The 26,935-nt window shown below is 45.2% G+C and overlaps 1 protein-coding gene across 2 annotated transcripts in view; it reads right to left on the reverse strand.

Annotated features, from left to right (window-relative positions):
- Positions 1-26,935, reverse strand: part of LOC135898924 (uncharacterized) — a 172,291-nt gene that overhangs the window by 84,900 nt on the left and 60,456 nt on the right. For both annotated transcript variants that reach the window (XM_065428187.2, XM_070526729.1), the window contains exon 9: positions 26,738-26,929. In XM_065428187.2, the coding sequence (XP_065284259.1) occupies positions 26,738-26,929 (192 nt within the window). The remainder of the gene's footprint in view (positions 1-26,737; positions 26,930-26,935) is intronic.

Genomic DNA, 26,935 nt, shown 5'->3' on the forward strand with positions numbered 1-26,935 from the left:
TCTTTTCTGTTTCTTTTTCCTGTCTGTGTCCCTGTGCCTATATTATATCAATTTTTTTGTGAAAACCAGCATCAGGTGGCCGCTGATCATGGCTTGAAATGCACATTCACAAAAACAGCCCATTACCTTCCACCATCACAATTTGTGTGCTTCCGCAGCCACTTCAACCAGTCATTGAATTCTCATAACTAACTTCTACCTTTGATAGATCTTTCGTCTGCGAGCATTCCGAAAGAGAGTCTGCAGTTCAGCTGCCTATGAATCTAGGGAAACTCGGATAGCCTCTTCAATACATTCGGCATAGTAAAATTTAGGCTTCTGAAATAAAACTGGGAAGTAATTGCCTGGCACACCTCCTACGACTTCTAGTACATGCTTCTGGGCCTTTCCGTGATCGCAGCAGCGTGACACGTCTCGTGTCATCGCAAATGCCATGCGCAGTGACCATATTGCATGAGTTGTGACAAAGTTAGTGAATGTTAGGCTGATTTTAAGAAGTACCAACAGCAAAATTTTATTGTGTCGTCCTTCTCCAACATTGATAACATAACATGAAGATATTATCGAGCGATGATAAAGAGACGAGCCGCCGCGAGAACGACGACGAAGTTGGTCGCTGCCCTTAGCGCGAGCGAGAGTAGGCCTGGCTGTCTGGCACCAGTATAGATAGCCTGTAAATAGCCTCTTTTGTCTGTGTCTTTTCACATGTAACATTCTGGTGGAGGTGGGGGGTATTATTGCCAAGTATTATCGTGCTACCGAGATATCTTCGCCTTCGACGATCGCCCTTTAAGCCAGACACGTTCGGTAAAGCATCGGATTCCTATTGGCGATACTACGCCTATTCACCGACGACCGCATCGAGTTTCTGCGTGGAAACGCCGAGTAATTCAAAACGAAGGGAATAAATTCTAGATAAAAATTCATTGAGCCTTCTTCGAGTCCATGGGCGTCAACTGTGGCGTTGGTTAAGACGAAGGACGGCACGTGGCTCTTCTGTGTAGACAACCGTCATCTGAACAACATTACAACAAAGGACGTCTACCCGCTCCCACGTACAGACGACGCGCTTGACTGCCTGCAAGGTTCCAGCTATTTCTCTTCTATTGATCTTCGTTCTTAATACTGGCAGATTGCTGTTGACGATACGGATAGAGAAATAACTGCGTTCATCACACCTGATGGCCTATACCAATTTAAAGTAATGCCGCTTGGATTATGCAACGCCCCTGCCATCTTTGAGCATATGATGGACTCCTTGTTCCAAGGCTTCAAATGGTCCACATGCCTCTGCTACCTGGACGACATCATCGTCTTCTCGCCAACGTTCGACACTCACCTTCAGCGTCTAACAACTATACTTGATATATTTCGAAAGGCGAAGATGCAACTTAACTCGTCCAAATGTCGTTTTGGCCACCGCCAAATTACTCTTCTCGGCCATCTCGTTGACGCTTCTGGAGTACAGCCTGATCCCGACAAAAACCGCGCTGTCCTAGAGTTTCCGGTTCCGAAAACAGCCGTAGAATTTCGAAGTATGTAGGACTATGTTCGTACTTTCGTCGTATTGTTCAAATTTTGCGGCAATTCCTAGACCCCTCACTAAACTTTTTAAGAAAGGCGTACAATTCTCGTGGGGTACTGCAGAAGCCGCCGCCTACTCTCGTCTCGTGACTATTCTAACCTCACCACCCATTCTAGCCAACTTCCACCCTGATGCCCCTACAGAATTGCGTACATATGCCAGCGGTCATGGCCTAGGTGCCGTCTTAGCCCAGCGTCATGCTCTCTGCTGGCTCTCATCACTAAAAGACCCTACAGGCCGCCTTCGTCGATGAGCTTTGAGGCTTCAAGAATTTTCATATTCCGTGGTGTACAAGTCTGGCCGCCTGCACCAAGTCGCTGACAGCTTGTCGCGTTACCCTGTTGATGACTCCGATTCCTCCAATATTGGCAGTGCTTCTTGCGTATTCTCTGTATTACAGCTGCTTCATTTCGCCAACGAGCAACGTCGTGACGCCTACATCAGAGCACTCATCGAGCGTTTTGGACACTCCCCGGCCGACGCTGCTCTGCGCCTCTTCGTCCTCCGCGACGGTGCCATGTACCGCCGTAACCTTCTTCCGGATGGCTCTGAATTCCTACTAGTCATACCTAAACACCTCCGCTCCACCGTTCTAGAAGAGCTTCATGACGCACCAACGGCACGACACCTCGGCGTGTCTCGAACTTATGAACCTGTACGTCGCCGTTTCTTTCTGGCCAGGCCTTGCCCATTCGGTACGACGTTACGTCGTCGCTTTTGAACTTTGCTAAAGACGCAAGGAGCCTTCCCGGTCCCCGACTGGTTACCTGCAGCCACTCGACATCCCTGCCGAGCCCTTCCATCGTGTCGGCTTAGACCTTCTCGGCCCATTTCCGGAATCTACATCAGGAAACAAGTGGCTTGCAGTCGCGGCTGACTACGTGACCCGCTACGCCGTAACCCGCACTCTTCCGACCAGTTGCGCAACTGATGTTGCGGACTTCCCCCTGCGTGATCTAATTTTAGTGCATGGTGCTCCGCGTCAATTGGTAACAGACCGTGGCGGTACGTTCTCAGCCAAAGTCATTGACGACAGCATGCGTGCCTGCTCAATACAGCATAAATTGAGCACCTCCTACCGCCCTCAAACGAATGGCCTCACTGAGCGTTTGAACCGCAACCTTACAGACATGCTATCCAAATACGTTTCAGACGACCACCTTGACTGGGACGCGGCTCTACCTTACATTACATTTGCGTACAACTCTTCGTGTCTCGAAAGTGCTTGCATATAGCCTTTTTACCTTTTGTATGGCCGCGAACCGACGCTACCACTGGAAACTGTGCCACCGTCCACCACAGCTTCAATGAACGCTTATTCCCGTGATGCTATCGCCCATGCTGACCATGCTCGCCAACTTGCGCGCACTCTTCTAGAAGTCTCTCAAGACAAACCAAAGCAATGCGACGACCTCCGTCACTGTGATGTCCATTTTATTCCCGGCACCCTCGTTTTGCTTTGGTCACCATCGCGTAAAGTGGTTTTGTGAAAAACTGCTTTACTTCTACACAGGCCCATATCGCATGCTTCCCCAAGTGACCGATGTCACCTACGAAATCGCTCTAGCCACGTCCACTACGCCCTCCACTGTGACAACCGGTGACATTGTCCACGTCGCCCGACTCACACCCTACATCTCTCGCACCATGACGGCGCTTTTGCCGCCGGGGGGTAGTATTAGGATATCATCGAGCGATATATATATATATATATATATATATATATATATATATATATATGAGTGTGTGTGTGTGTGCGCGTGCGTGTTTGTGTATGCCTGTGTGTGCTCGTTTTCTTCCTCATAATAGAGACTTTTAGCGTGTTCGGTATTCTGGCAGGCACGGGCGGTTTGCCTGTTTAGCTCGGGCGTAAACGCGCGCGGCCAGATTGGTGGCGTCAGCTAGTGGCGCAAAGCTTAACCACACAAAAACAAAGGTAATTACAATATTCTGCTTAGCTGATGGTGCAAAGTTTTGACATTGGCGTAATTGTGTTCACAATAACGCCACTGCAAAAAATCTGCACCAGTAGCAAAGCAGGATATAGTAGGTTACTGCAGTTTTAGCTCTGCGTTTGTCTGGTTGAACTCTACGCTACTTGGCAGCTGTACCGCTCTGGCCGCTACGCCCCCGCAAATCCTACAATCCGCCCAAACCGCTCCCGTTTACCGGAACATGAGACAGGCTAAAATTTCTAACAACGCATGTTTAGTGCGTACACGTCCCTTTGACGTAGGGAGTTTTCGCGGTTTTTATGACGTCGTGGGTGGGATCGACCCGCAGGGCGGACGCGGCATGAAATTTTTTACCAATAGCATGTGGCTAACGGTGACAAAGACGGATAATCTTAAATATTTTAATTTGTTCTGTGGAACAGTGCATAAGCAGTTGCTACAGGGTATGCTGTGATGAGGCGTTTGCGGGTTTTCGATGACGTTGGGTGAGAAAAAGGCGAAGTAGGCACGGCTAGAAAATTTTATGTGGAATAAGACCAGTTTGCAACATCTCTGCCTTAGCGACCTGTAAGGCGTATTCTGTAAGAATGCCGCAATATCCATCCATAGGCATGAGGACTTTATCTAATAGTACCCTTGCCAGAGGGGTTGGATTTTAAGCATAATAGAAAAAAATTTAATGAACATCGGTCCATCCGTCCGCACTTCCGTCTAACCATCCACTATTAAGGCCCTCGTGTAAGAGATTATTGCTTTGCAAAAGAGGAGAGTGGGCAGAGATCATCGACCTAGTGTTTATTTGAAGAGCTAGCCCGTACAAAAATGAGTGTTGATTAACCATTGATATATTGTTGGGGAATTGTTGAAACAACGAACTTCAACAAATCTTCAAGAGCAATTGAGTTCACTCAGCCCTTGCACAACAATATTACCGTTGAGTGTTCTCAATAAACAATTTTTTGGGTAATTTGTGTTGATTTTTCTAGTTGTTCTTTTGTTGTGTAGCAGTTGATTCCAGTATACAATAATTAGGACTCGCATATGACGACATTGCAAACATGTTTTGTGATGCGTTCCAACCTCATTCCTGTCGCTTTGTGGCAGGTAGGTTTTTCTTTCGCCTCGCTTTCATTAAAAGAAAATTATGTGTTACCGATGGGGTGGAATCGAACGTCGGCCGTCGAGCCCGGTACTCTAACCAATAGGCCACGAGCGCGCGCATACTCCACTTATTAGAAAGCCAGTAAGCTCTGAAATGCTTGGCGTGTGCGCCGCGTGCCACTTCCTGGTGCTGTCGCTACAGCTGGCGCTTTGAAGCGCCTATCTCCGGGACCGCCCCACTTTCGTAGCCATTTTCGCTACGTACTAGATTCAAGACCACTGAATTCATAACGATTTATTTCTTCGCCGGTGTACAAATTCCATCGTCGTTTTAACATACACTAGATAACATAACCATTGGTACGATCCGAAATGAGCACGTTTCGGGGAACAGAAGAATGCGAAATTCACTTGCAAACACGGTGACTACGCGCATGTGGAGTTCCCCAAAAGTAGACACGGCGGCAGCGCGGCCGGCGATAAGACAGGTGCCGACAGCTGACGACGCTACCTTCGAGCATCAGACGCACTGTGGGAACCGTAGGATGCAAGCGCGCACACGCTGCAAACATACACGGGTGAGGTCTTCGAATTTCCTGCGACGTACCCTCTGTCCGTAAAGCTAATATCGTTTTTTATCCAATGTCCGTGGTACTAGATTCCAAGAATGAACGCGCTTTGAGATCGCAGCGCGCACCATTGACTTCAAAGAGCTTCAGATGCAGCAACAGCCGCAACAGTATCACAGCTAATCGCTTATCTGCGGCTGCTACCGTTTCTTACCTTGCAAGAAGCACGCAAATTATTTGAGCCTCGCCGAACTGTCGTCCTCTCATGTTCCAAGCCTGCAGGTCTCGTATGTTAAGAACACCAAAGGGAAATGAAAGAAATACAGGTAACGGACTCTTATTGTACCTTACTTGTCACCTCGTCATCTCCAAAGATGCTACAAACTATTTTAGAAGCTTTATTTTTGTAAAAATAGCAAAACTTGTAGTAATTTTTATTTCTAGGTGGCGCGACAAACGTTAAGGTAGCGTTCGAGTGTGTATGTGTGCGCGCAAACGGGCGCAACCGAGCTTCGTTTTGCGCACACTTGTAACAGTACACATGGTTACCGCTAGTTTCGTAGTCGCATTTTTTGGTCGTAGTATTTATTGTTTACGCTATAAATTAGGTAGTTCTTAAAAAATTTATGAAGTTTAGCTGATGAAAAATCATTGCTAATTAAGCAGTGGTTCTTAAGTGCCGTTATTTTGTGTTTGAAAGGTTTTTATAACTGAATACGATAGTGAAGCCAGGTGAAGCTGTGAACGGCTTTCGGACTCAGTTATTCGGTTGCAGCTGTGCGGTGGTTCACGCCTTGTGCTGTTTGATGAAAGTATTTTCTTTTCGGACATCATGACGCACATTTTAGTGAAATGCTTTAACGGCGGTAAGTGGGACGTTTATCCGTTGAAGTGGTTGGCTCACCCAACAACTAGTCTTTTACTGATGTGCGAGCCGGACGGTTTTGATGAGTTGCGTGGCAGAGGCCATGATGCCTGTTGGAGAGAAGGCACTCCGAAACAGTCGCAGCCGCACTTCTGAAGATCGGTAAGTAATCTCGTTTTCTTGGGCATGTAGCCTTCTTTTATATTTTGATATTGACAAGCGTGACATGTTAAGCACACCGTTCACTTTTTTAAAGCCAACTGCATGCCCCGGAGCAAATGTGTGCTCTCGCAGGCGCGGTCACTTCGTTTGAAACAATGGTAGGCGAAGAGGCAGCGGCGCCCCATGTGCGTAAAATTGCATTGCTTCATTTCTTCCTGTCTAATAACGTTTCCTTCGTTTGTATGAGAGAACACAATTGGAACATAAGGATCGGCTTCTCTGCGCAGTGATAACTTTGTACATTGGCCACGTCATCTTTCATCGGGGCTCACGTATGCCGTCTAAGCGCTTGTTATCGCGTTCCGATACGTGAGAGGCGCGCTGCCTTTCAAGGTATTTAGGCAGGCACTACGAGTTTAGGAGAACCTCGACAAATAATCGTGCAGCAGGTGTGCAGCTGTGCTACGCTTGTATCACACTCGTACCGGAAGGCAGTGTTGCACTTCACGCTTACGCATCTCGTAACTATGGCGGCCTCCGCGGCAATTTGGGGCTCGAGGTCGTGGATTTGATCCCTGCAGCGGCCGCATTCCAAAGCAGCGGAATGCGAAAACGCTCGTGCATTGTGCATTGTATGCACGTAAAAATTTCCCTACCCGCCGTGGTTGCTCAGTGGCTATGGTGTTAGGCTGCTGAGCATGACGTCGCGGGATCGAATCCCGGCCACGGCGGCCGCATTTCGGAGGGGGCGAAATGCGAAAACACCCGTGTATTTACATTTAGGTGCACGTTAAAGAACCCCAGGTGGTCGAAATTTCCGGAGTCCCCCAATACAGCGTGCCTCATAATCAGAAAGTAATTTTGTCACGTAAAACCCCATATTTTTTTTTTATTTCCAGGAAGTCAAAATAATTACGGAGTCCCCATTTACGACGTGCCTCATAATCAGATCGTTGGTTTGGCACGTGGAACATCAGAATTATTTTTTTCCGTAGTGGCTCATCGTATATCATACGGTTAGTGGGATCACCTTTTGTGCCGTAGCGGTTAAGCGCGCCTCGATTTAAGTTGCGGCTAATGATGCGGCGCAGCGCGAAATATATTTCGCCTCTGGGATTTGCGGAGAACGGCCAAGCGATTAGTCACAGTTTCCGCGCGGTGACTGTACACGGATACACTGCGCAAATGAACAGAGTGTGGTGACGTGGTCAAAGAACACAGCCTCTGATGGGCTCACCTTATCGTCTATTACCGCTAAAACTACCGCAGTAAGCATCTTTATCTAGCGCGGCGGGTTGCCGTTGAAGGCGCACTGTACAATTTTAATAAGCGATAACCGAAACATGCCACCGTTCTCTGCTGCCTCTTTGAGTTGGACCGATCCGAATGTGCGTTGTTTCCAGAAGCGAAAGGAGCGCCAATCGGCGCGTTGTCGCCTCGAGCTAGACGTCGCACTCGAGCACCGTTTGCGCGGTGAAGAATGACGCGTGCATGAAGCTAGATCACTGCGCGGACGCTCCCGCGCAACGCAAGGGCGTGTACGCGACGTTCTGCACACAAATCGCGCGGGTTGATCGGAGCCACGTCGGAGCGGCTAGCTTCAAAGAAGCGGTGCATGTTCTCGCTCATACAGGCACGCTCACGCTCGCATCGCTCTCGGCATATGTTTAGGTCATTCCTTCTACTGGACTTCTACCCAAAGATTCGATATTTGTTTGGTATCGGCCATGCACTGTCGCGTGGTCTTTGGTTCTGCGATAGAGCCGGGAATATTTTCCCCACTGTGAAACATCGCTGTGCGTGTTTTACCTAACATTTACCGTAGCAACCCATTCCTTCCTTTTCTCGACGGCACTTGTAAAGAGTCGCAAATTTTTACTTGCCAGTATAGTGTGTACTTCTATTTAGTGCGTAGTTATGTGCAGTGTGTGGCAGATTCTTAAACCGCGCAATCTCATTTTCTGTTCACATTCCCTTCTCACAAGTTACGTATGCAGTAAATTCCCAGATGCTAAAGTGTTCTACGCCAAAAGCACCTTGGCGTTGTGCAAGAGACACCCGTTGATATGTGGCTGATTCACTAGCAAGCTCGCATCTCTGTTGCCACTCTCCATCAAGTGGGATTTTCAACTATTTTTTGTACTACTCTGTGGTGTACTAGCTGCCGCATGGACGCTGTGAAGGCTTACATTCGATTTGCCTTGGCGTTTAGCAGTAAAGGATGGGTTACCTCTTGAGGGGAGGCATTTGCTTTTGTTTGTGAGAATGTTTACCAACCTAACCAAGTGATACGTGGGTACTCTAAACAGCAGCATGAACAGAGGCGGACGACGGACGACGAAATAGGTAGGAGCACACACGAGCGCAAGCTCTACTAAAAGTTTGCTTTTGATGACAAAGGTAATAAACACACTGGTCAACTTGGCAGAGGTAAAAATCCGTGCATGCGTGGCAGAAACAGCCACGTGCGACAAGAAAAAAAATATGAAAAAGCCATGTCATGTAGAACAAACGTGCGTGAAAAACGAGAACTATCGGTGAAATCTATCGAAAAAGCGAAAGATTTGTCCGATACGGGATACTACCCAACGAGAAATACTCTTTTGAGAATAACTTTTTCCCACTAAGGGCAACAGATAACTTGGTTATGCATTTGCTTCGTTTGTGATCAATAAATATTGCTTCTGGAACTCCTCTGGTGTTGCGGTATAGAGCAGAAAGAACGATTGTTTCATCACAAAGACCAGAACACAAGAGGACATATGGAAGCATTATTTATTGATCACGAAGAAATATTCATAAGCAAGATTTCTGGGAACTTTTGTGGGAAAGAGTTGCTGCAGTACTTCTCGTTAATATCACTTACAGGAGGAACCTTTCAGTTTTCATGTTTTTGTTAGTTTTAGAGCGCAGCTCTTTGGCGTCCGTTCCTGGGTTTCGCGTCGTCGTCGGCCTCGTAACCAGCTCCGCCCCCCTTTCATCCCCCCAGCGCTAGCAACGACCGACTGATACCGCTGGATTCCGCTGACGCCGCTAGAGAGTCAAGATAACGTGACTGCATAGAACACCGTCGCCGCCATGCAGAAAGAGGAGGAAAGGGTCCCCCCCCCCCCCCCCCCCCAGTTCTAAGCGCTGCGGAAGCGGGGGTATCATATTGTTTGTGTCGGCATCGGCGGCGTTGTCCCTGAAACCAACTCCGCAGCTGGGGTTGACTCACTATCGGCGTCAGCGGCATCAGTCAGTCGCTGCTATCTCTTCCCTCCTCCCTTTATCGTGTTGTCCGCTTGCTGCACGCGCTTCTGCCCCCATCGTTTGCCGCTGGGTGTACACGCCGCCCCCCTCCCACCTCTTCCTGCGAGTTTCCGGTTGTCAAAGCGCCGGCTCGAACTTTGAAGTTTGCGAACTGTGCGCCGCAAAGTTGCCCAACGGCTTGCTGGTAGTAGCTGCCTACTTCGCCCCTACCGCACTCACGAAAGACGTCATGCACTTCCTGCAACTCGCATTAACCGTCCATCGATCCACACCGATGTTAGTAGTGGGGGACTTTAATGTTGACATAAAGACAAACAGCAATTTCCTAACACTTATGCGGGAGAACATCCCGTTCCTCTCGCTCGTAACGCGTCCCACGGCTGTGACAACCTCGCGAGGCACTTGTATAGATCTCGTCTTTGAGAATCAAGCATTGGTGTACCAAGTCGAACATATATCAGTCTATTTCTCCGACCACAAAGCTTCCTTTATGACTGTCAAGAACTGTTAGTGGAGTCTTTGTTAAAGAAATACGTGTGAAAAATTAAAAAAAAATTCTGTGATAGTGCATACATGTGTTGCTCGATTTCTTTGCCTCAATCTATCGAAAAGGTGAAACAGCTTATTTGCTGCGCTCAAATTTCGCATTAGGAAGTAACGTAATCGTCGGTAATTTTTTGATGCACATGTTTATTCTACAGGACGTATTTCGGTCCTTTTTTTGTGCCGGGCTGTGTATGCTGCGCATCCATGGCTTTTTCTTTGTGAAGTTGGCTATTGTGTTTAAAATCTTCGTCTTCACGAATAAACTTCTAGTTGAGTCAGCGTTCATGTGTGTTCCTACCTTAATTCACTCTCTGTATGGGTGGTTGTGAAATATAAATGTACACCGAATTGGCGAAGTGTCCATAGAATTGATACATGAAGTTATTTGCGCTGTTTATTTCAGGAAGAATGCTATAGGGTCTTATATTCTCTTTGTTTTTGACACTGAGTACATTTCTCTAGTTTAAGTTCAAGGAGTCCCCTGAGGAAGCCAATAAGAGTGATGGTAACTTCCTTTGTGTGTAAGATTTATGAATTTCATCCATTCAAGGCATGACATGGCACATGCCTGATTGTAGGTTGCAAGCATTCGTAGTAAGCTTTACTTTTCGGTTCTCATGACGCTTCTTTGTACTGCGCTGCATTCTCCTGGCACATGAACGTATTTATGCTCAAAGTGCATGCGATCTTTTTCTATATGTTGGAGCGAAAATTGTAAACATAAATATGCATATATATCATTTTCCTTGTAATCTTTTTGAACATGCGTGCTGTAGCTCCCTCTGTCTTTCAGTTACTGCTTTGTCCCAATTTTTATGCAACCTTTATGTATTTTATGCAGCAAAATTCTGGTGCTATATTATTAATGTTTTATCTGCGAAATTAAGGTAATTGGTGTTTCGTATATGCATTTATTTGCGTTTTTCACTGTCTCAGCAATCTGGCTGTCGAGTCATTGGAACCTTTCCTAATCCTTTATGACTATTTCTGGGGTGCTTGATACTGAAAGTGCAGGTGACCATTTATTTGGCTGTTTGGAATTGTGTTACAACCAATTTTATGTGCTAAATAAGTATTTTTTCTCTTATCATTCAAGGTATCAGCATTTCCTTATCTCTTTATAGACTGAGGTACCACTTAGTTGCTGGGTATAGGGAAAAAGGCCCCAAAAAGTGCTTTAATTAGCTTTGCGCAAGTCCAGAAAGATTACCTGAAAATGAGCTCACTAAATTGAGGAAATGCCACTAACGAACTATTCTGTACCCTAAATTAACCTAATCAAATGGTGTACTGTTTGTTCTTGACTTGTGCCAGGGAGATAAGCTGCTTTCATTGCACAAAAGCTTTACAAGTTTATTTCTGAAGAAATCAATCCTGGCTTGTCAGAAACACGATTGAGGTGTTCATCATGCCCGACAACTTTCTAAATGATGTCTCGTCAAATAATAGCTAAGTTGAGTGATGTTATTTTATAAAATAATTGGGCAACATGAATATATATATATCTCGAAGACAAAGCTCAGGCAAGTCTACTTTGGTACTTCATTAAATTTTAATCGCGGTGAAAGACGTGCTAAAGGTTTTATATACTTAGGTGAAGTCATTTGCTTCAAGTTGGTTATTTTGCCTTCTCACAGTCAGCCGTAGCTCTTCTTGTGATGTGTTAGTGCGCGCAACATTTTAATGTGACATATTCAGATGTCTTTTGTGTATTCACATGCAAGCAGCTTCAAGTGTTCATGTGTTCAAAGTTGATTGTTACAAGGGTATGCTTAAGCCCTGCCTTTTGAGTCGCTTTGCCTTCTAGTCATAAGCTGAAGTCGAAAGTGAAGAGCACAATGATCGTTTTGATTGGATTCATATGTATAGGTTTTTTCAGATGTATTTACACTGCTAGAGTGCTGTAGGCACTAGCCTGTCTCCAGGTTCGATGTAGTGGTGCCTTATGTACTGTAATAATGTTTCACCTGGACGCATCCTTAGTGTAAATAAAGGTACTTCAAGTTGATCAGTCTGTCCTTTGATTTTGTTTCTGTTTGGGAAAGTTATGATTAGGCACCGGGGCATGCAAGCGTGAATAGCGAAGCAATTTCAATATATGAATAAAAATACACTAGCCCAACGAAACATCAATCATATATTCAATGTCGAGTTCTGAAATCTCAACGGCATCTCAACTGTGCCACAATATGCTTTTCAATGCTGTGGCAATAATAACTCAACAGTTCAACAGAACTACCACAACGCTAGATCAACGCAAAATCAAAGGTAACTCAACAAATATTCAACAAAACAAACACAACGGCCCGTTGAAGCACAATGGACTTTCAATGGTAACTTAAAAATCATTCAAGATTGAGGTACCCAATGAAGTTTCAATCAAATTTCAGTGACCAATATTTCAAAGTTCTCAACACTCAACCCAACAATTCTCCAACAAACTCTCAATAATTCCTCAATAAAAACTCAACATTGACCAACAGTATTTCAATGCCTTCTCAATATTTTTTTGTACGGGAGATAGCATGCAAGATAAGCAAACAATTCAACACTGCCACGATTGACTGTGTAGACTGCAATAAAACGCTGTAAAAATAGCATACAACACTTAATGTTATGTAAGCAGAGGACATGTGTTCAGGATATTAAAAGACATTCTAGTTCTACATTTGCAAACAGATGAATCTCGCGTTACAAAACAGAGTATACTATTAGTTAGTTACCTGTAAGGAGAGAACGCGTGTGAAATTAAAAAAATAAAGAGATACACCGCGCAATTTGAATCTTGGGAATGGCACTCGAAGGGACAGGCACAAATAGCATCACCATTTACAAATTAGCAAAGAAGATCGGTAGCGTCATCGGTCTAATCAGGCGGGTAGCTAACAGAAGGAGAGGCCGGAGCGAAGAGAATCTGTTAGGGCTAGCCCACGCTTTCTTGTTGTGCCATTCTACGTACGCAGCGGCCATGCACGTCTGGAAGAGGGCCGAGTGAGACAAGCTAAATGCCATGATAAGGAGGGGGATCAAGAGCGCGCTCGGACTACCAAACTACACAAGCACCGAGCGACTCCTGCAGTTGGGTATTCATAATACCTTGGAAGAGATTGCAGAGGCACAAGAAAGGGCACAGATTCTCAGGCTCTCCGGCACCAGTGCGGGTAGACGACTCCTAACTGAGATGGGCGTCCCCCCGGCCACTGTCGAAGAGGGCTACCAGGGCCTTCCGAAAGAGCAGAAAGATAACATCATCATATCGCCCGCCCCGCGCAATATGCATCCCCAGCGCAACGTAGAAAGAAGGAAGGCCAGAGCGGTGGCGCTCCTACGCCGCGCAACAGAACTCCCTGGCGGCAGCTGCTTCGTTGACGCGGCCCAGTATGGCAACAGCAACAATTTCACGGTACTGTTAATCAACCACAGGGGTTCGACCGTTAACGCTACTTCGGTACGAAGCACGTCGTCGCGTGCGGGCGGAGCAAGTGGCCATTGGCTTGGCCCTCCTGGACGACGGACATGCCAATATCTTTAGCGACTCCAGGGCAGCCATCCGCGCCTTCAGCGTTGGCGCCATGTGTAAGGAAGCCTGTCGCATCCTCGACGGCAAAAGCATCGCCACCCACACTCTCACGTAGTTCCCCGCTCACATGGGATCCATCATGGGAGGCCGCGCAAACCTCAACGAGGTGGCCCACTCCAAGGCGCGAGGTCTCACTGTCCGCGACCATGGAGAACCCCAACGCCGGCCCGCAGTGGTGGAGAACAAAGATCAACCGACCACATACAACGAAATTGTGCAGCACTTTTATCTCGGCAGAAGAGACTTTCCCCTTCCACACAAGAAGTTAAATAGAGCGCAGGCATTGACCCTCAGATAATTGCAAACAGGCTCATATCCGAACCCGGCTTTATTCCACATAATTTATTCCGACACCCATGCCACTAGTTCTTGCAGGCACTGCAATGACATCGCTAGCCTAGACCATATGCTCTGGCGTTGCCCCTCGTTATGAGGCACAGAACAAATCAACCAGGACAAGTGGCTCTCCGCTATCAAGAGCCCCAATGCCGAGGCGCAACTATGGGCTGTCCAGAGGGCCCACGATGCGGCAGTCGGGCAAGGCCTGACTGTCCCAACGTGGGAGCGGCCCGCAGCGCGCTGAGTCGCGTACCTCAGGACCTTATTAAAGTTTTGCATCCATCCATCCATACACCGCGGAAAGATTACTAGCAGTCAGGGCATTCGATACGTGTGAATAAGTTTTTCAACTTCATTAGAGTTATGTCCAGTCTTAATGTGAAAACGCAGGTTGCTAGGTGGTGATGGTGATGTTGAAGCAGACGGGGTTAGCCTAGCATACATAGCCTGCAATTGTTCCGCCTGATTTTCCTTCGAATTGAAATCAGGGGTGTGTCACCAGGTGTCGATGAGCCCCGTGTCTCGCGGGAAGGTTATCAGCAGTGGTTGAGCTCTCTTCCTGAATGCCGCGGGCCCTCCGGGCAAAAGAACGTCTTCAAAGGTCCTGTGCGTGAGACCACTTTTTTGTAGGTTGTCGGGCATCGCTTTTCTTTCTGTGTCAAACTGCGGGCATAGCCAAATGAAATGTTCGATGTCGCCGATGTCACCACAGAAAACACAGAGTATCGAAGCGCGAATCCCAGTCTTGAATAACCAACCTGGGGTGTACGCGGAGTCGGTGCTGATGCGGTATAAAAGTGTCGCTTGTTCGCGTGTAAATCCATGAGTTACACAGGATTCATGTGGATTCTCGTGCATCTTTCTAAAGGGAAGGCGGATTGCACACTTAGGGTATCGGAAAGCTTTTGGAGCTTTCACTTTTGGGACACATGTCAGCGCTAGACGTGAGAGGGCGTCAGCTTCCTCGTTTCCATCAATTCCTACGTCTGATGGAATCCACTGAAACCTTATGTTAAATACTTTGCTCGTTAGGTCATCGATTAGTGCCAGAGACTTGCTTGTAAATTTCTCTAGAGGTAGGTCCCTATGTAATCTCTGTAATGCTGACTTGAAATCCGCCAGCACCACGACATCTCGTGCAGAAAAGGCCCGTAGTTTCAGCAAAGCCGCGGTGATTGCGGCGCTTTCTACTGTTGTAGAGGAAACTACGCGATCCAGTCGGCCAGACCATGACACATCAAGGGATGGTATGCAGAATGCCGCTGCACAGCTATCTGATTGTGCGCACACCGAGCCGTCTGTGTACACTTGTAGATGGCTTTGAAACACAGTGCTCAAGTGGTCCAGCACAATACACTCTGCTTCGGCAGTGGAAATGGTGCATTTTGTCGGTAGATGGGGTACAATGAGGCTGCAGGTAGCGTCTGGAAAAGACCATGGCGGGTCAAGGCGACTTCGTTTAGGCCATTCCAATCCTAAAAATCGGAAGGTGTTCAGCGCCGCATGGAAATGTGAGTGAGTTCTTGCTCTTAGCCGCTGGAGAAGCGCCGTGCCTGCGCGTGACTCACCCAGCCCTAATAGCTGCGGCAGCAAGGCCGCAGATGCCAAGAGGCGGAGTGGAAGAGACTCTGCCTCATTAGTGACTTTCTTGTTTGAAGCCACCGTCGGAACTCCCATCGCCAAGCGAAGTCCCTTTCTGTGCACTGCCTCCAAGCGCTCGAAATGACTCGATGATGGTGATATCAGAGGGAGCTGATAGAGAATGCGGCTTGTTATCAGTGCAGTGTTCAGTTTAAGCATGGATATAGGATTGTTTCCCCAACGTACACCTGCCAATTGACGAAGTGCGTTGATTCAGGTTGCTACTCAGCTGTACAGCGTATATCAAATTGCGAGGGTATCGGAATATCTAACAAATTACATGAAAATGATGAAAATAGACATATTGGAGCAGTATTTTAAAGGCTTCAATTCCACGAATGATGTGCTCTTTGTCTGGGTGCTCGAAGTTGACGGGTACTCAACTTTCTCGTGTGCGTCGAAACGTGTTTCAGATTACGTTTGACTAGACGAAGGCAGCGGTGATCACATGCGAGGGAAGTATCGATGTAGCTTTTTTCATGTCAGGGTCAATGCGGAAACGGAGCCACAGGCACTGATAGCTCGAAGTTACCTCAAGATTAGCATTACTTAACAGGTAGAAAGTCTGAATTCTGGATTTTCGGTTAGCAAAAGACACAAGTTTAGTTTTCGAAATGTTTATTTGCCTTAACCGAATCTCGCACCATGCGTTTGGTGCATTAGGATCAGATTGCAGAGTTTGTGGGTCAGCCAAAAAGGTATGGCGGTAGAATACGCAGTCATCCGAAAAAGGTATGACTCGGGGTTCAAGGTTATCTGGTAATTCAATATAATAAGAAAAAAAGTCACAGTTTATGCCCCAGGCAATTTATTAGTTGCTGTAGCAAATTATTAGCTATACGATGTAAGGTAAGCTACATAAACTTCTGTAAACATTCGCTTGCTAGCTGAATTCAGAAGCACGTTGTCACGCGTGCACAGGCAAACACGAACGCGTGTCACTCCATGAACGCGGACAATCGCTGTCAGATCACTGGTGTCAAGAAGTGGGAGAGCAGGCGGTGAGCATATTGCCCTTCGTGCTGACTCTCGCTTCAGCGCGAACTGATCGCACGAGAACAGAGTGCCCACAAAGCCAGCAGATATGTCCTCCAGGAGAGGATGCACGCTGTGGCGCTCAGACGCCGTAGCTGAAGTAGGAAAGCATACACAACTAACCTGCCCTCTTCCACCCTCTTCTAGCGCATGCGCATCTCGCCGCTCCTCTCCTGCGCGCACGTTGCCAGCCTTCCTCTCGTTCTCGTACATGCCACAACAAGAGGATGAATAGTGGACATTGCTGGGTTTGTTAGGGGACAATGGTGAGGAAAACGGTCGAGAAACTTGAAGCAATCTACAGACATCTACACACGAGAGAAACAACTTAGCATCACATGAATAGCCCTTGCGGGAACGGTGGTGATACATAACGGTTATGTTGTACTCTTGGAAATAATTTATAACTTGTGGGTGCGGGACATGTTGGAAAAATTTGCACAATATACTTGTTATAGATATGGGTCTGTAGATGGGAGGTAGAAAACGTTCATCAGAATAAAAGATTGGTATGGCCTTAGTTAATCCCGGAACGTTAACAATGTTTGAATCAGAGAACAATTAGGGAACTATTTGAGAGAGTGCTTGGGACAGCACTTGCGATGTATGTTTTCTTTTAGAATAATCTGATTTCATCTATTGTGGTCGCATCTTAAAAAGAAATTTTTTTGACTTCTCCAAATAAATTTTCGCTTCATCAAATACTGTCACAGACATTCTCACAGCAGAGAGCACGCCTAAATTCAGGCATGTAGTGACATCTCCGCACCTAAATATCCAGGAAAATGCGTCATTTATTCTTCGAACCTAAATTACGGGACACTCTCGCCGTTTGAGTCTGTGAGGGCTACATCGAGATAAGAAGGTCGTTTTATAATGCGCAAGGACGAGTGATCATTATTCATCAGACATTGATGCGAAATCATGATAGGAAAGATGTTGACCGGTATATTCATGTAGCAACTTGTATTTAGGACCACATTATTGTATTGTTTCCATGATTCCGAGAACCTGTCTTTATCCGAATTTTGATGTAGACGCTTCGTTTTGTTATTGAGACCTTTGAGTTGGTTTTTACAACCAGGTGTGTTGCTATATTTTATAGCCACACCTAGAGCAAACCTCTAACTTGAGTTATCAATTCTGTCTCTAAATGTTATGCAATTCTGTTCTACTACTCGTAATAAATTTTCATGTAAAACGTCAATGAACAATGACACATATGAGTTTTTACTTGCATAGTCAGGCTTTTTAAAGCATTTTGTACCCTAGGGCATAATTTTCTGTTTGGCGTTTGAAGTAAATGACCAGGGATGACTGGACGATCATCGGAGAGTAATATCCGAACATGAGGTGAGGTATTAGTGAGGAGGAGGTCAACTATAAATATTGGCACACATTGCTTAAGTGCACTTGGGTATTGTAGTGAGTGGCGTTGCTGAAAAGTCTACACACGAGTGAAACAATTATCGTGGTTGTATTTGCATGGGTGGAACTGACTAAGTGCTTCATCAATACAAGAAAAATTTAAAATGCAAAGCAATAACAACAATGATTACCGAAATAGTGTCAGGACGTCGTTTATCACTCGGCAAATTTCAATTGAAAAGCAGTGTTGTTTGTAGGACGGTAAAAGGCTTCAACAATTACGGTGCTTTTGCAGTTTGTGCCACACCGAAGGTAGTTTTATTTAGGAATACTGTTGCTCTCACGTGAGGGCCATTTACAAGAGAGGAATTGCCAAAATAAAAATATAAATTTGAGCAGCGACAATACTACGTAATACGGCATTGTGAAACACAAATTGCAGGGAGGATGAACAAGTATACACAGTATACATACAATACCAGTAAGCATATTCAATTCCTAATTGTCCTGTCGCCTGTATACGATCCTAGTTGAGTGTAAAATTATTTAACATTTTGTGCTCTCACAGTGCACTCCGGGAGGCGACTCTATATATCAATAAACGAAAGAAAGAACAAGTATTGAAAACCATCAAGGCGTGTTTTACAAGGCTGTACACTTGCAGTGTGTTTTGAACGCGCACTGTGTTTTAGAGGGGCCGAATGTATGTTCCTTTGTTTATTCTTATTTGATTTCTGGTTATCCGGAAAAATATTTTCATTCGTACTTTTTTTTCGTCGTGTTTATAGCAGTTCTAAGTCGCAACATTTCAACATATGTGTCACAGAATCGGCTCTCCGATAAGGCGAACAAAGAAAACGCACAGCGGCCCTTTGAATTTTTTCTTGTTTATCTCCTAAAAACAGTTGGTGAGGGCTCCAAACTGGGGAGGCGTACTCCGAAACCGGGTGAACTAATGCTTTGTACGTAATTACCTTCATATGTGTTGTTGCATGATGATGTTGCTTTTCTTAAAAATAAGTTTCCAGCGAGCCCTAGAGCAGACCTTCTCCACTTGGAGGCGCCACACAAGTCATGATGGATGATGACCCCTACGTACCTAAAGCTGCGTACATTCAACAAATAGTTGTCACGAATTTTATAGTCAAGAGAAGACGTGGTTTTCCTTCTTGTTATATGAGCAAATGTCGATTTCGAATAATTTATTTCCATTTCCCATTTTATACACCAGTAATTTAAACCTTGGAGGCATCGATTAGATTTCCTTTGGTCGGTTTTATCTGCCATTGTCGAATAAAGCAAATAATCGTCGGCAAAAGTTGTGTTTTAACAGGTGATTCCAGAACACTGGAAATATCATTGATGTAAATCAAGAACAATAGCGGCCCTAATAGTGACCCTTGTGGAACCCCAGACAAGACTTCTAGTGGATGAGACATGATCATTTCTATGCGGACGGATTGTACACGACCACTCAAATAGGCTGCAATTCAGTTCACAATGTCGGGAGCAATACCTGCGTTCTGAGTTTTCAAAAGCAATTTACAATGCGGTAGCTTATCAAAGGTCATTGCAAAAACGATGCAGACGACTCCAATTTGTTCGCAGGTATGCACAGCTAAATAAAATCATGAACCGTCTCAATCAGTTGCGAAATGGTTCACAATCCGCTGCGGAAACCATGTTGTCACGAAAAGAAAAAGTTATTGGCTTCAAGGAAAAGAATGATATGCTTTGGTACTGCATGCTCTATAAGTTTACAGGTCCCAGAAACAAGTGATATGGGATGATAGCTGCTAACTTGGCTTCGACTGCCAGATTTAAAAACCGGAATCACAACACCACTGCGCCAATTTTGAGGTAGTGAACTGGTTTCCAAGGATTTTTTCAAGATTGTGGTTAGGTAAAATGACGCCCATTCAGCATATCGCCGTAAAAAATCACTTGGGATCCCGTCTGGCCCGCTAGCTTTCTTGGTATCAAGCGTAAGTAATTGCTGAAATATGCCTGCCTAAGTGATTTCTAGTGGGCCCGTTGCGCAGACGCCCAATTCACTGCGCTAATTGTTTCCTTCCTCTGTTTTCGTCTTCGTAAATTCTGACTGGAGGAATACGTTGAAGCAGTCAGCTTTGTGCGTTTTTCCGTGATCATTTGAGATCCGCTTTTTATCTGGTGGATCTGATCTTTTTTTATCCCTTAAGTACATCCAATACTTTTGTGGCGAAGCCTTCAGGAACCCAGGAAGCGGTATGTTAAAGTACTTTTTGTGAGAATCCCGTAACGCTAATTTTAATTGAGCACGAAAACTGGACACCTTGGCTTTGTTTTGTTTGTTTTTGCAGAATCGTTTTATGCTGCGTTTTATGTATATTATTTCCCTAGTTATCCATGGGCTATGCTCCTTCGTTTTTTTCATGCGGGTGGGAATAAATTTATCTATGCAATGCTCGACGATTTCCTTAAAACGTTGCCCCAATTCTTCTACAGATTCACTAGGTGACAAAAGGTGAAATTCACTAAATGATAGACTTAAGTTATCTGCTATTGTTGTGTCATCTGCCCGTGCGTAGTCTGCGATATTGTGGTCTGATATTCCTAGTTCGACCGACACAGTATCAACAGCTATTTTGCAAGATAGGAACACAATGTCTGAAAAAATTAAATTATGGGGTTTTGTGTGCGAAAACCACTTTCCGATTATGAGGCACGTCGTAGTGGAGGACTCCGGAAATTTCGACCACGTGGGGTTCTTTAACGTGCACCTAAATCTAAGTACACGGGTGTTTTCAGGAACACAAGGTCTAACAATGACTTAGAATATAAAGCGTCTTGTGTATTTTCTTCAACAATTTGCCATAAATTATGGTAAATCATAATTTTCAGTAGCTTTTCTGCACTCGAAACTTCGGTGTGTTCGGGCGAGAGAGTTTTCCAGTTTATGTAGTGTAAATTAACATTTCCCGTCATCATTAGCCTTGTACTTTTATTCAAATAAGAAATAACAAGCGTTTACTTCATCCAGTTAATAGTGCAGTCGACTTTGCTCTAAATCGGTCAGACCTTTCGTATTGTGTACACTTTTTCTGCGTCTCTATTTTTACTTTTACATTCAACTTTCCAATTATTTCAATTCTTTCCTAATCTCAATTATTGTTCCTAAGTGGAAGCATTAGCTCGGGTGCTCCGACATAAATACATGTGAAGGGAGAATTTGTTTTTCTCGGCAACCACTGCACCAAATATAACGAAATGTGTTGCAATAAAAAGAAAAACTTAAAATCTAGGGAATGTTGATTTCGAGTTTTTTACTTAGGTCATGAGTTTTATATTAAAATTGGAGAAAATACCAAACTTTGCGAAAACACGACACTATCAAGTTTAGAACTCTAACTCAGCAAGAAAAAACGATATCACGATTCTGTGAATTGAATTTGACAGCACATGTAAAGTGGACAAAATTAATATGCTACACATATATGTGAAAAAATTCCGTAATATGGAAATACAGCTTTTCAGGACCCTTGTACTCAATGTAAGCAATTCATGTGAGATCTAAATTGACATATTGAGTTTGTCCCCTTTGAATGATCTAATGGATGCCGTTTACAGAACCGCGATATCTGTTCTTGATGCAGAGCTATTAATTTATAGGATCCGTGCGTCTATATTTTCGAACTTGCAAATACTTTAAAATTATATTACCGAAAATCAAGCCCTAAATCGAAATTGCGCTTCCAACAGTCACAAGACTTACCTTTATCTCTCAAATCCAACACATTTTCTTAAAATCTGTCTAGTGGTAATCGCAGAGAAGCGTTTTACCGTTTACATATATTTGGATAGCTGAACCGCGAGCTAAAGCTTCCGTTTAAATCAGGGAATCAATCAAGTTACCTAGCGCATTCTGAACTACATGCTGTTTTCTGAACGAAGTGAAGTTATTTTGAATCAAATGAACTCAGAAAGAAGTCGTGAAAGAAAAAAGATGTACCCGCAAAGTACAATTGAAAGACGAAACGACGGTTTTATTTCTCGAAGAAACTCGCATCGCAAACCAAGATATTCCGATGTCTTTATAAAAGCAGCATGGCAGCCAACGCTCCAGATTAACCAACATCTTCATCCGGGAATGCCTGTAGTTTGCATTCAATGTTCTGCTTCGGGGTGGTGTAGTTCGTCCGAAAGAAATTCGTTACCTTGCGCATAACAGTGACCCGACCAAAGCGTTGGCCTCGTGAGTAGAAACCGAACGGGGCGCACGATAGTTCTGCGTCGTATTCCACGTCGTATGCTGCAAGCGCGAAGTCTAGATTGATGCTGAACTTCTTGCCGTTACATGCCTGCAAAAGAAAGAGCGCGCCACATATGGTGGAGAAGTTGAGCTCAGTCTTGCCTAACACAAAAATGATACTAGTCGCCTGACAATTCAGGAGCGCCTTTGATTCGCAGTGCATTGTAGGCTTAATAATTCGATTACCATTGCTGCTATACTTCACCCAGCTTGAGGTGTGGTGTGTATTAGAAGGATTGGTGTGTGTAGGTATGTTCACCCACTCACAAAATATTAGGGACCAGAAAATTTGAAGAAATGTGAATATCTCCGCAGCCACCCAACGCAGCCTGGTATTCTAATATTGGGCCTCGACTAGATTATGCGAACACCATTGTCATATACAGTTTTAGCGGCTACTGCTGCAGCCTGTTCGGGAAGTGAACGTTTTCTGATATCTCGTGGTCCGTATACTTTTGTGGCTCGATGTATGTATGTATGTATGTATGTATGTATGTATGTATGTATGTATGTATGTATGTATGTATGTATGTATGTATGTATGTATGTATGTATGTATGTATGTATGTATGTATGTATGTATGTATGTATGTATGTATGTATGTATGTATGTATGTATGTATGTATGTATGTATGTATGTATGTATGTATGTATGCGTGTAACTTCTGTCCTGCCAACTTGGATAACTGCGTACTCCACTGTATAGTGCAACTTGCGCCAATGATTGGTATAGGATCGCGCTGCTGTGCTGAAGGAGCCAGGTTAAATAGCAGCGTGGGTTGCTGGGCGTGCAACAATGCGAAGGTGGTGCTTTTTAGTGAACTCCTTCGACGCCGACTTTGCTCACAGCATATATTCCACAGTGTAATTGCGCTCTTCAACGACCCTCTTTCATCTATGAGTACCACGAAGTATGTGACGTGATTATACGCCAGTCTTCACTAATCTTCTCTGACGCCATCTTTGGTCACTGAGTATGTGCCACTGGGTATGGCGCTTTTTCATATATTCGTCATATAATACATATAATTAATGATTACGCACCAATTATGGAATATATGGCTTAGCGCAATAAATTCGCCAATTATTTTGAAAGGATGAATGCATTGCCAATGCGCCTCTGCAGTGCACTTGCTATGCATTTGACTCTGTTGCGCGACAAAAAGACGTATGCGAGCGCAGGTCCCTGAAAGAGCAACTATGAGCCACGTTTTTAAAGTGTAGCTAGAGGGTTTGAAATGCAGCGAAGGCACATTATTTGGCGAAACTCGGACGTCACCGCTGCATTTCTTCCCTTCTTTTCTCCGTCACCTGACACAGCAACGTGCTTCTTTAGTTGCGTCCATTAGTTTAGGTGGATTTGCCAACGTCGTTTAACGTGTTATTGCTTGTTCTTGACTAACCGATGTTTTGTATTGCGCTTTTCATTGTGGTTGAAATTGTACCGAACTGTTGCCCTCGCTCAATACCTTCATTGAGCAAGAGAAAAAAAGCTTTTTTTTTCTCAATTGCGTACGGTAGCGGTTCTGAACACGCGCACTTTCAGAATTTATAGGAAGCCAGGGCTATTTGCCTTTATTAGCGTTAGCAATTGTGATTAAGAAAATACTCGTAACAAACAAACGGATTTCCTGGGCTTTGTGTGTGTTCATCTTTATTCAGGCCTAAATATAGAATCAATGGGAATAAAATTTACCAGGGCGACTCAATGAACTGCACTGCCTAATTATAACATAGCATGTTTGTTTTGGCTGATGATAACAATATTTACTGCAAAAATAATCATAAGAGACCCAAACAGTTTGATTTCTTTCAATATGTTTAACCAGGCATAGATCTAAAGCAAGCTAAGAAATCTGGTTCCATAACAATGACGAAAATTGCAGGCCTAAATTTAAACGTATGGCTGTAATTTTATTTTCTGAGTGATAATATTGGCTTTAAAGCATCTGGCTTTCCGAGCCTTTGCGCCAGTCCCTTAGGCAACGATGTACTTGTTGCCTGCATAGACATATTGATATTGATTCGAATTATCTGGCTCTACTCAAAGCTCCCGAATATTTTGCTCCCCCGTTGGCGTGAGGCAGAGGGAGCTATGCAGTTTTCCCACACGAAGACAGGAACCATTGCCTAAAGGCTGGCTTCAGAGACAATGTTCATTCCAGACACAACACGGGGTCAACATACCCTTGTTTGAACACACGTAATCACCTGTTCTCTGTGTTTTTGTGAACCTGTGTCGTTTCACTACTATCATGTACAAGATGGTGGCATTCCTTCTGCAATTAACACCACAAATATGTCGAGAAACACGCGTCTTTTTTCGCCCCAATATTTATAAAGGTTAACCCACAATATTTACGACAAAAAATTGGAGGACGCTTAAGCTTCGCCTTCAAGAGTGGGACGCGACAGCGTTCCCGTCGACCCGCCAAGGGGTATAAGACAATGCGCTACGGCACAGCGATCACTTACGATGCGCCCCGCATCGGACTTAGCGCCCACCTATCACGCGGTGAGCGTCGAGCAACGCAGCGTTCGCCGCGGCAACGAAACGTGCGCCTGAGCGAAAGAAACGAACCAAAGAACTCGGTGTCTCGGAGGGGAAACGATCTACGCCAGCCAAACGTCGTGATCGGCACGGGCAGAGAGATAGATAGTAATCTAAACCGGGAGCACGGCGAAGCGTCGTCAGGGGAGAGGGAGTCCCGCGACGCGCCTGGCAGCGGTCCCAATGCGCGCGCGGCGCGCCTCCTGTCGGGGCAGCGCCGTACATTGAGAGGAGGGGGTCTTCTGTGTTTGCCGCAAGATGGCTCTGCGTGTGCGGAAAGCGCAGAAGAAATGCAGCGGAAACGCACTTCGCAACTCGTGTAATTGTGACTTCTGTACGTTACATGTTCATAATTACCGATATACACCGCAGTATAACTTTCCACGGCTCGTTTCGAAGGCAACACCGCATTCACTAGAGGCGCGTTTGCACCGCTTGGAAGCATCGAACTCGTGGCTGAGTGGTAGCGTCTCCGTCTCACACTCCGGAGACCCGGGTTCGATTCCCACCGGGCCAATCTTGGAAGTTGCTTTTTATTTATGAAGCGCCTGCCGTGATTTATCGCTCACGGTCAACGCCGCCGACGCCGACGCCGACACCGACGACACCGGCTTTTCTGTGACACGAGCTCCTTAACGCTATCGCGTTAATAAATGGTTACCACATGGTCTAGAAAGTTTAAAGCATTTCAGATAGCGTCAAGGGAGCTTCGATAAGAGCTATGTTGCTCCGTCTATGGATTTTGTAATCACTGTTAAGAACAAGAGTAACTGAAGACAGGTCGCTTGTGTACTCACCAGTACGGCTATCCTAAGCTCGGTTAGGTAGGTGAATGCCTTTCTTTGGTTTATGTTGTAGGCATGGCCAGACGACTCAATCCAGCCACCCTCAGCACAGACCTACAAAAATGAAGAAGAATGAATCAAACATAAATCACGAAGAAGAACTTCATCAATTATATCGCTGCACAAGAATGTATATTTACAGATATTTACATGACTGATTGCACAGGACCAACAGCAGTCAAATTGGTGCGTATCAGTCTTCATTTCTTCTTTGTCATTGTCCTAACGCTGCCATCTTCGCCTGCCGCGGGGTCAAAATCATCCGAGGGTAACACTCACACCGGGCAGGTGAGAGTTAGGCACCAGCAGACGGGATATGAGATCTTAGCCGCTATGAGATCCGATATGAGATCTTAAGAGCCGATATGAGATATGAGAGCCGATATAAGATCTTAACCCCTATAGCTGATCTGTATATCAGCTAAAGGGGCAAGTTGTAGGTCTAACAAAACAGACACACTTAGAAACGGCTCTTTGAGCTGGACTAGAAGAAAGCAAGCCGACGTCTTCCGCAAACTGTTGAAGCGCGAAGGCGTTACTCAGCGCCGACAGATGATTACGAGTTGGCTACCCAAAACCATCTGTCCGGCAAGTCCCTGGGGCACTTTTGAGACAAGTTTCGCGAACGGCAATTTGCGTTGTCTAGTCCTAGTTCCCCTCCTCTCTACCCTGCTTCAAAAACACCACATATACATGCCAATAGGGGAGACCGCACCAGATTATTTTAAATCGTAATGCTTTACAACTTGCAAGGGCAAGCAAAGGGGGTAGCAACGTTTTATAGTCGACTTTGTGGAAGTGCATCTCAGAAGGAATGCGCTCTTTGACAAGGTTCAACTACAAGTTGCCGCATTGCATGAACGCATGCTATCTCTTTCTTTGCCGTTTCGTTTCTGTGTAAAAAAGATGTCCTAACATTTATCCCTACAGGGCGATTCGAACCCCTTGGACAAATGAGCACCCCGCGCAGAAGGGGGTATCTTGAGATTTATAATTGAGCTACGGATCATGTTTCACCAATTCAAAACGCCAGGAAATTTCCTAGGCTCACCTTTTTGGGGTCTTCATACTTGGCCCCCTGAAAATCTTCGCAAGGTTTAAATAGCTCGAACTCTTCGATTGTTGGCGCGGCTTCGTTGAGAAACTTGGGGGCGTAGAACATTCCTTTCATGCCAAACGACATCGCAAGGGGAATAGAGAGGCCAAGATTGGCCACTTCCCGAAGTAAATCCAAACTGTCGTTCTGTAA

The sequence above is a fragment of the Dermacentor albipictus genome, chromosome 10 (genome assembly GCF_038994185.2).
Source record: "Dermacentor albipictus isolate Rhodes 1998 colony chromosome 10, USDA_Dalb.pri_finalv2, whole genome shotgun sequence".
In the NCBI taxonomy this organism is placed as follows: domain Eukaryota; kingdom Metazoa; phylum Arthropoda; class Arachnida; order Ixodida; family Ixodidae; genus Dermacentor; species Dermacentor albipictus.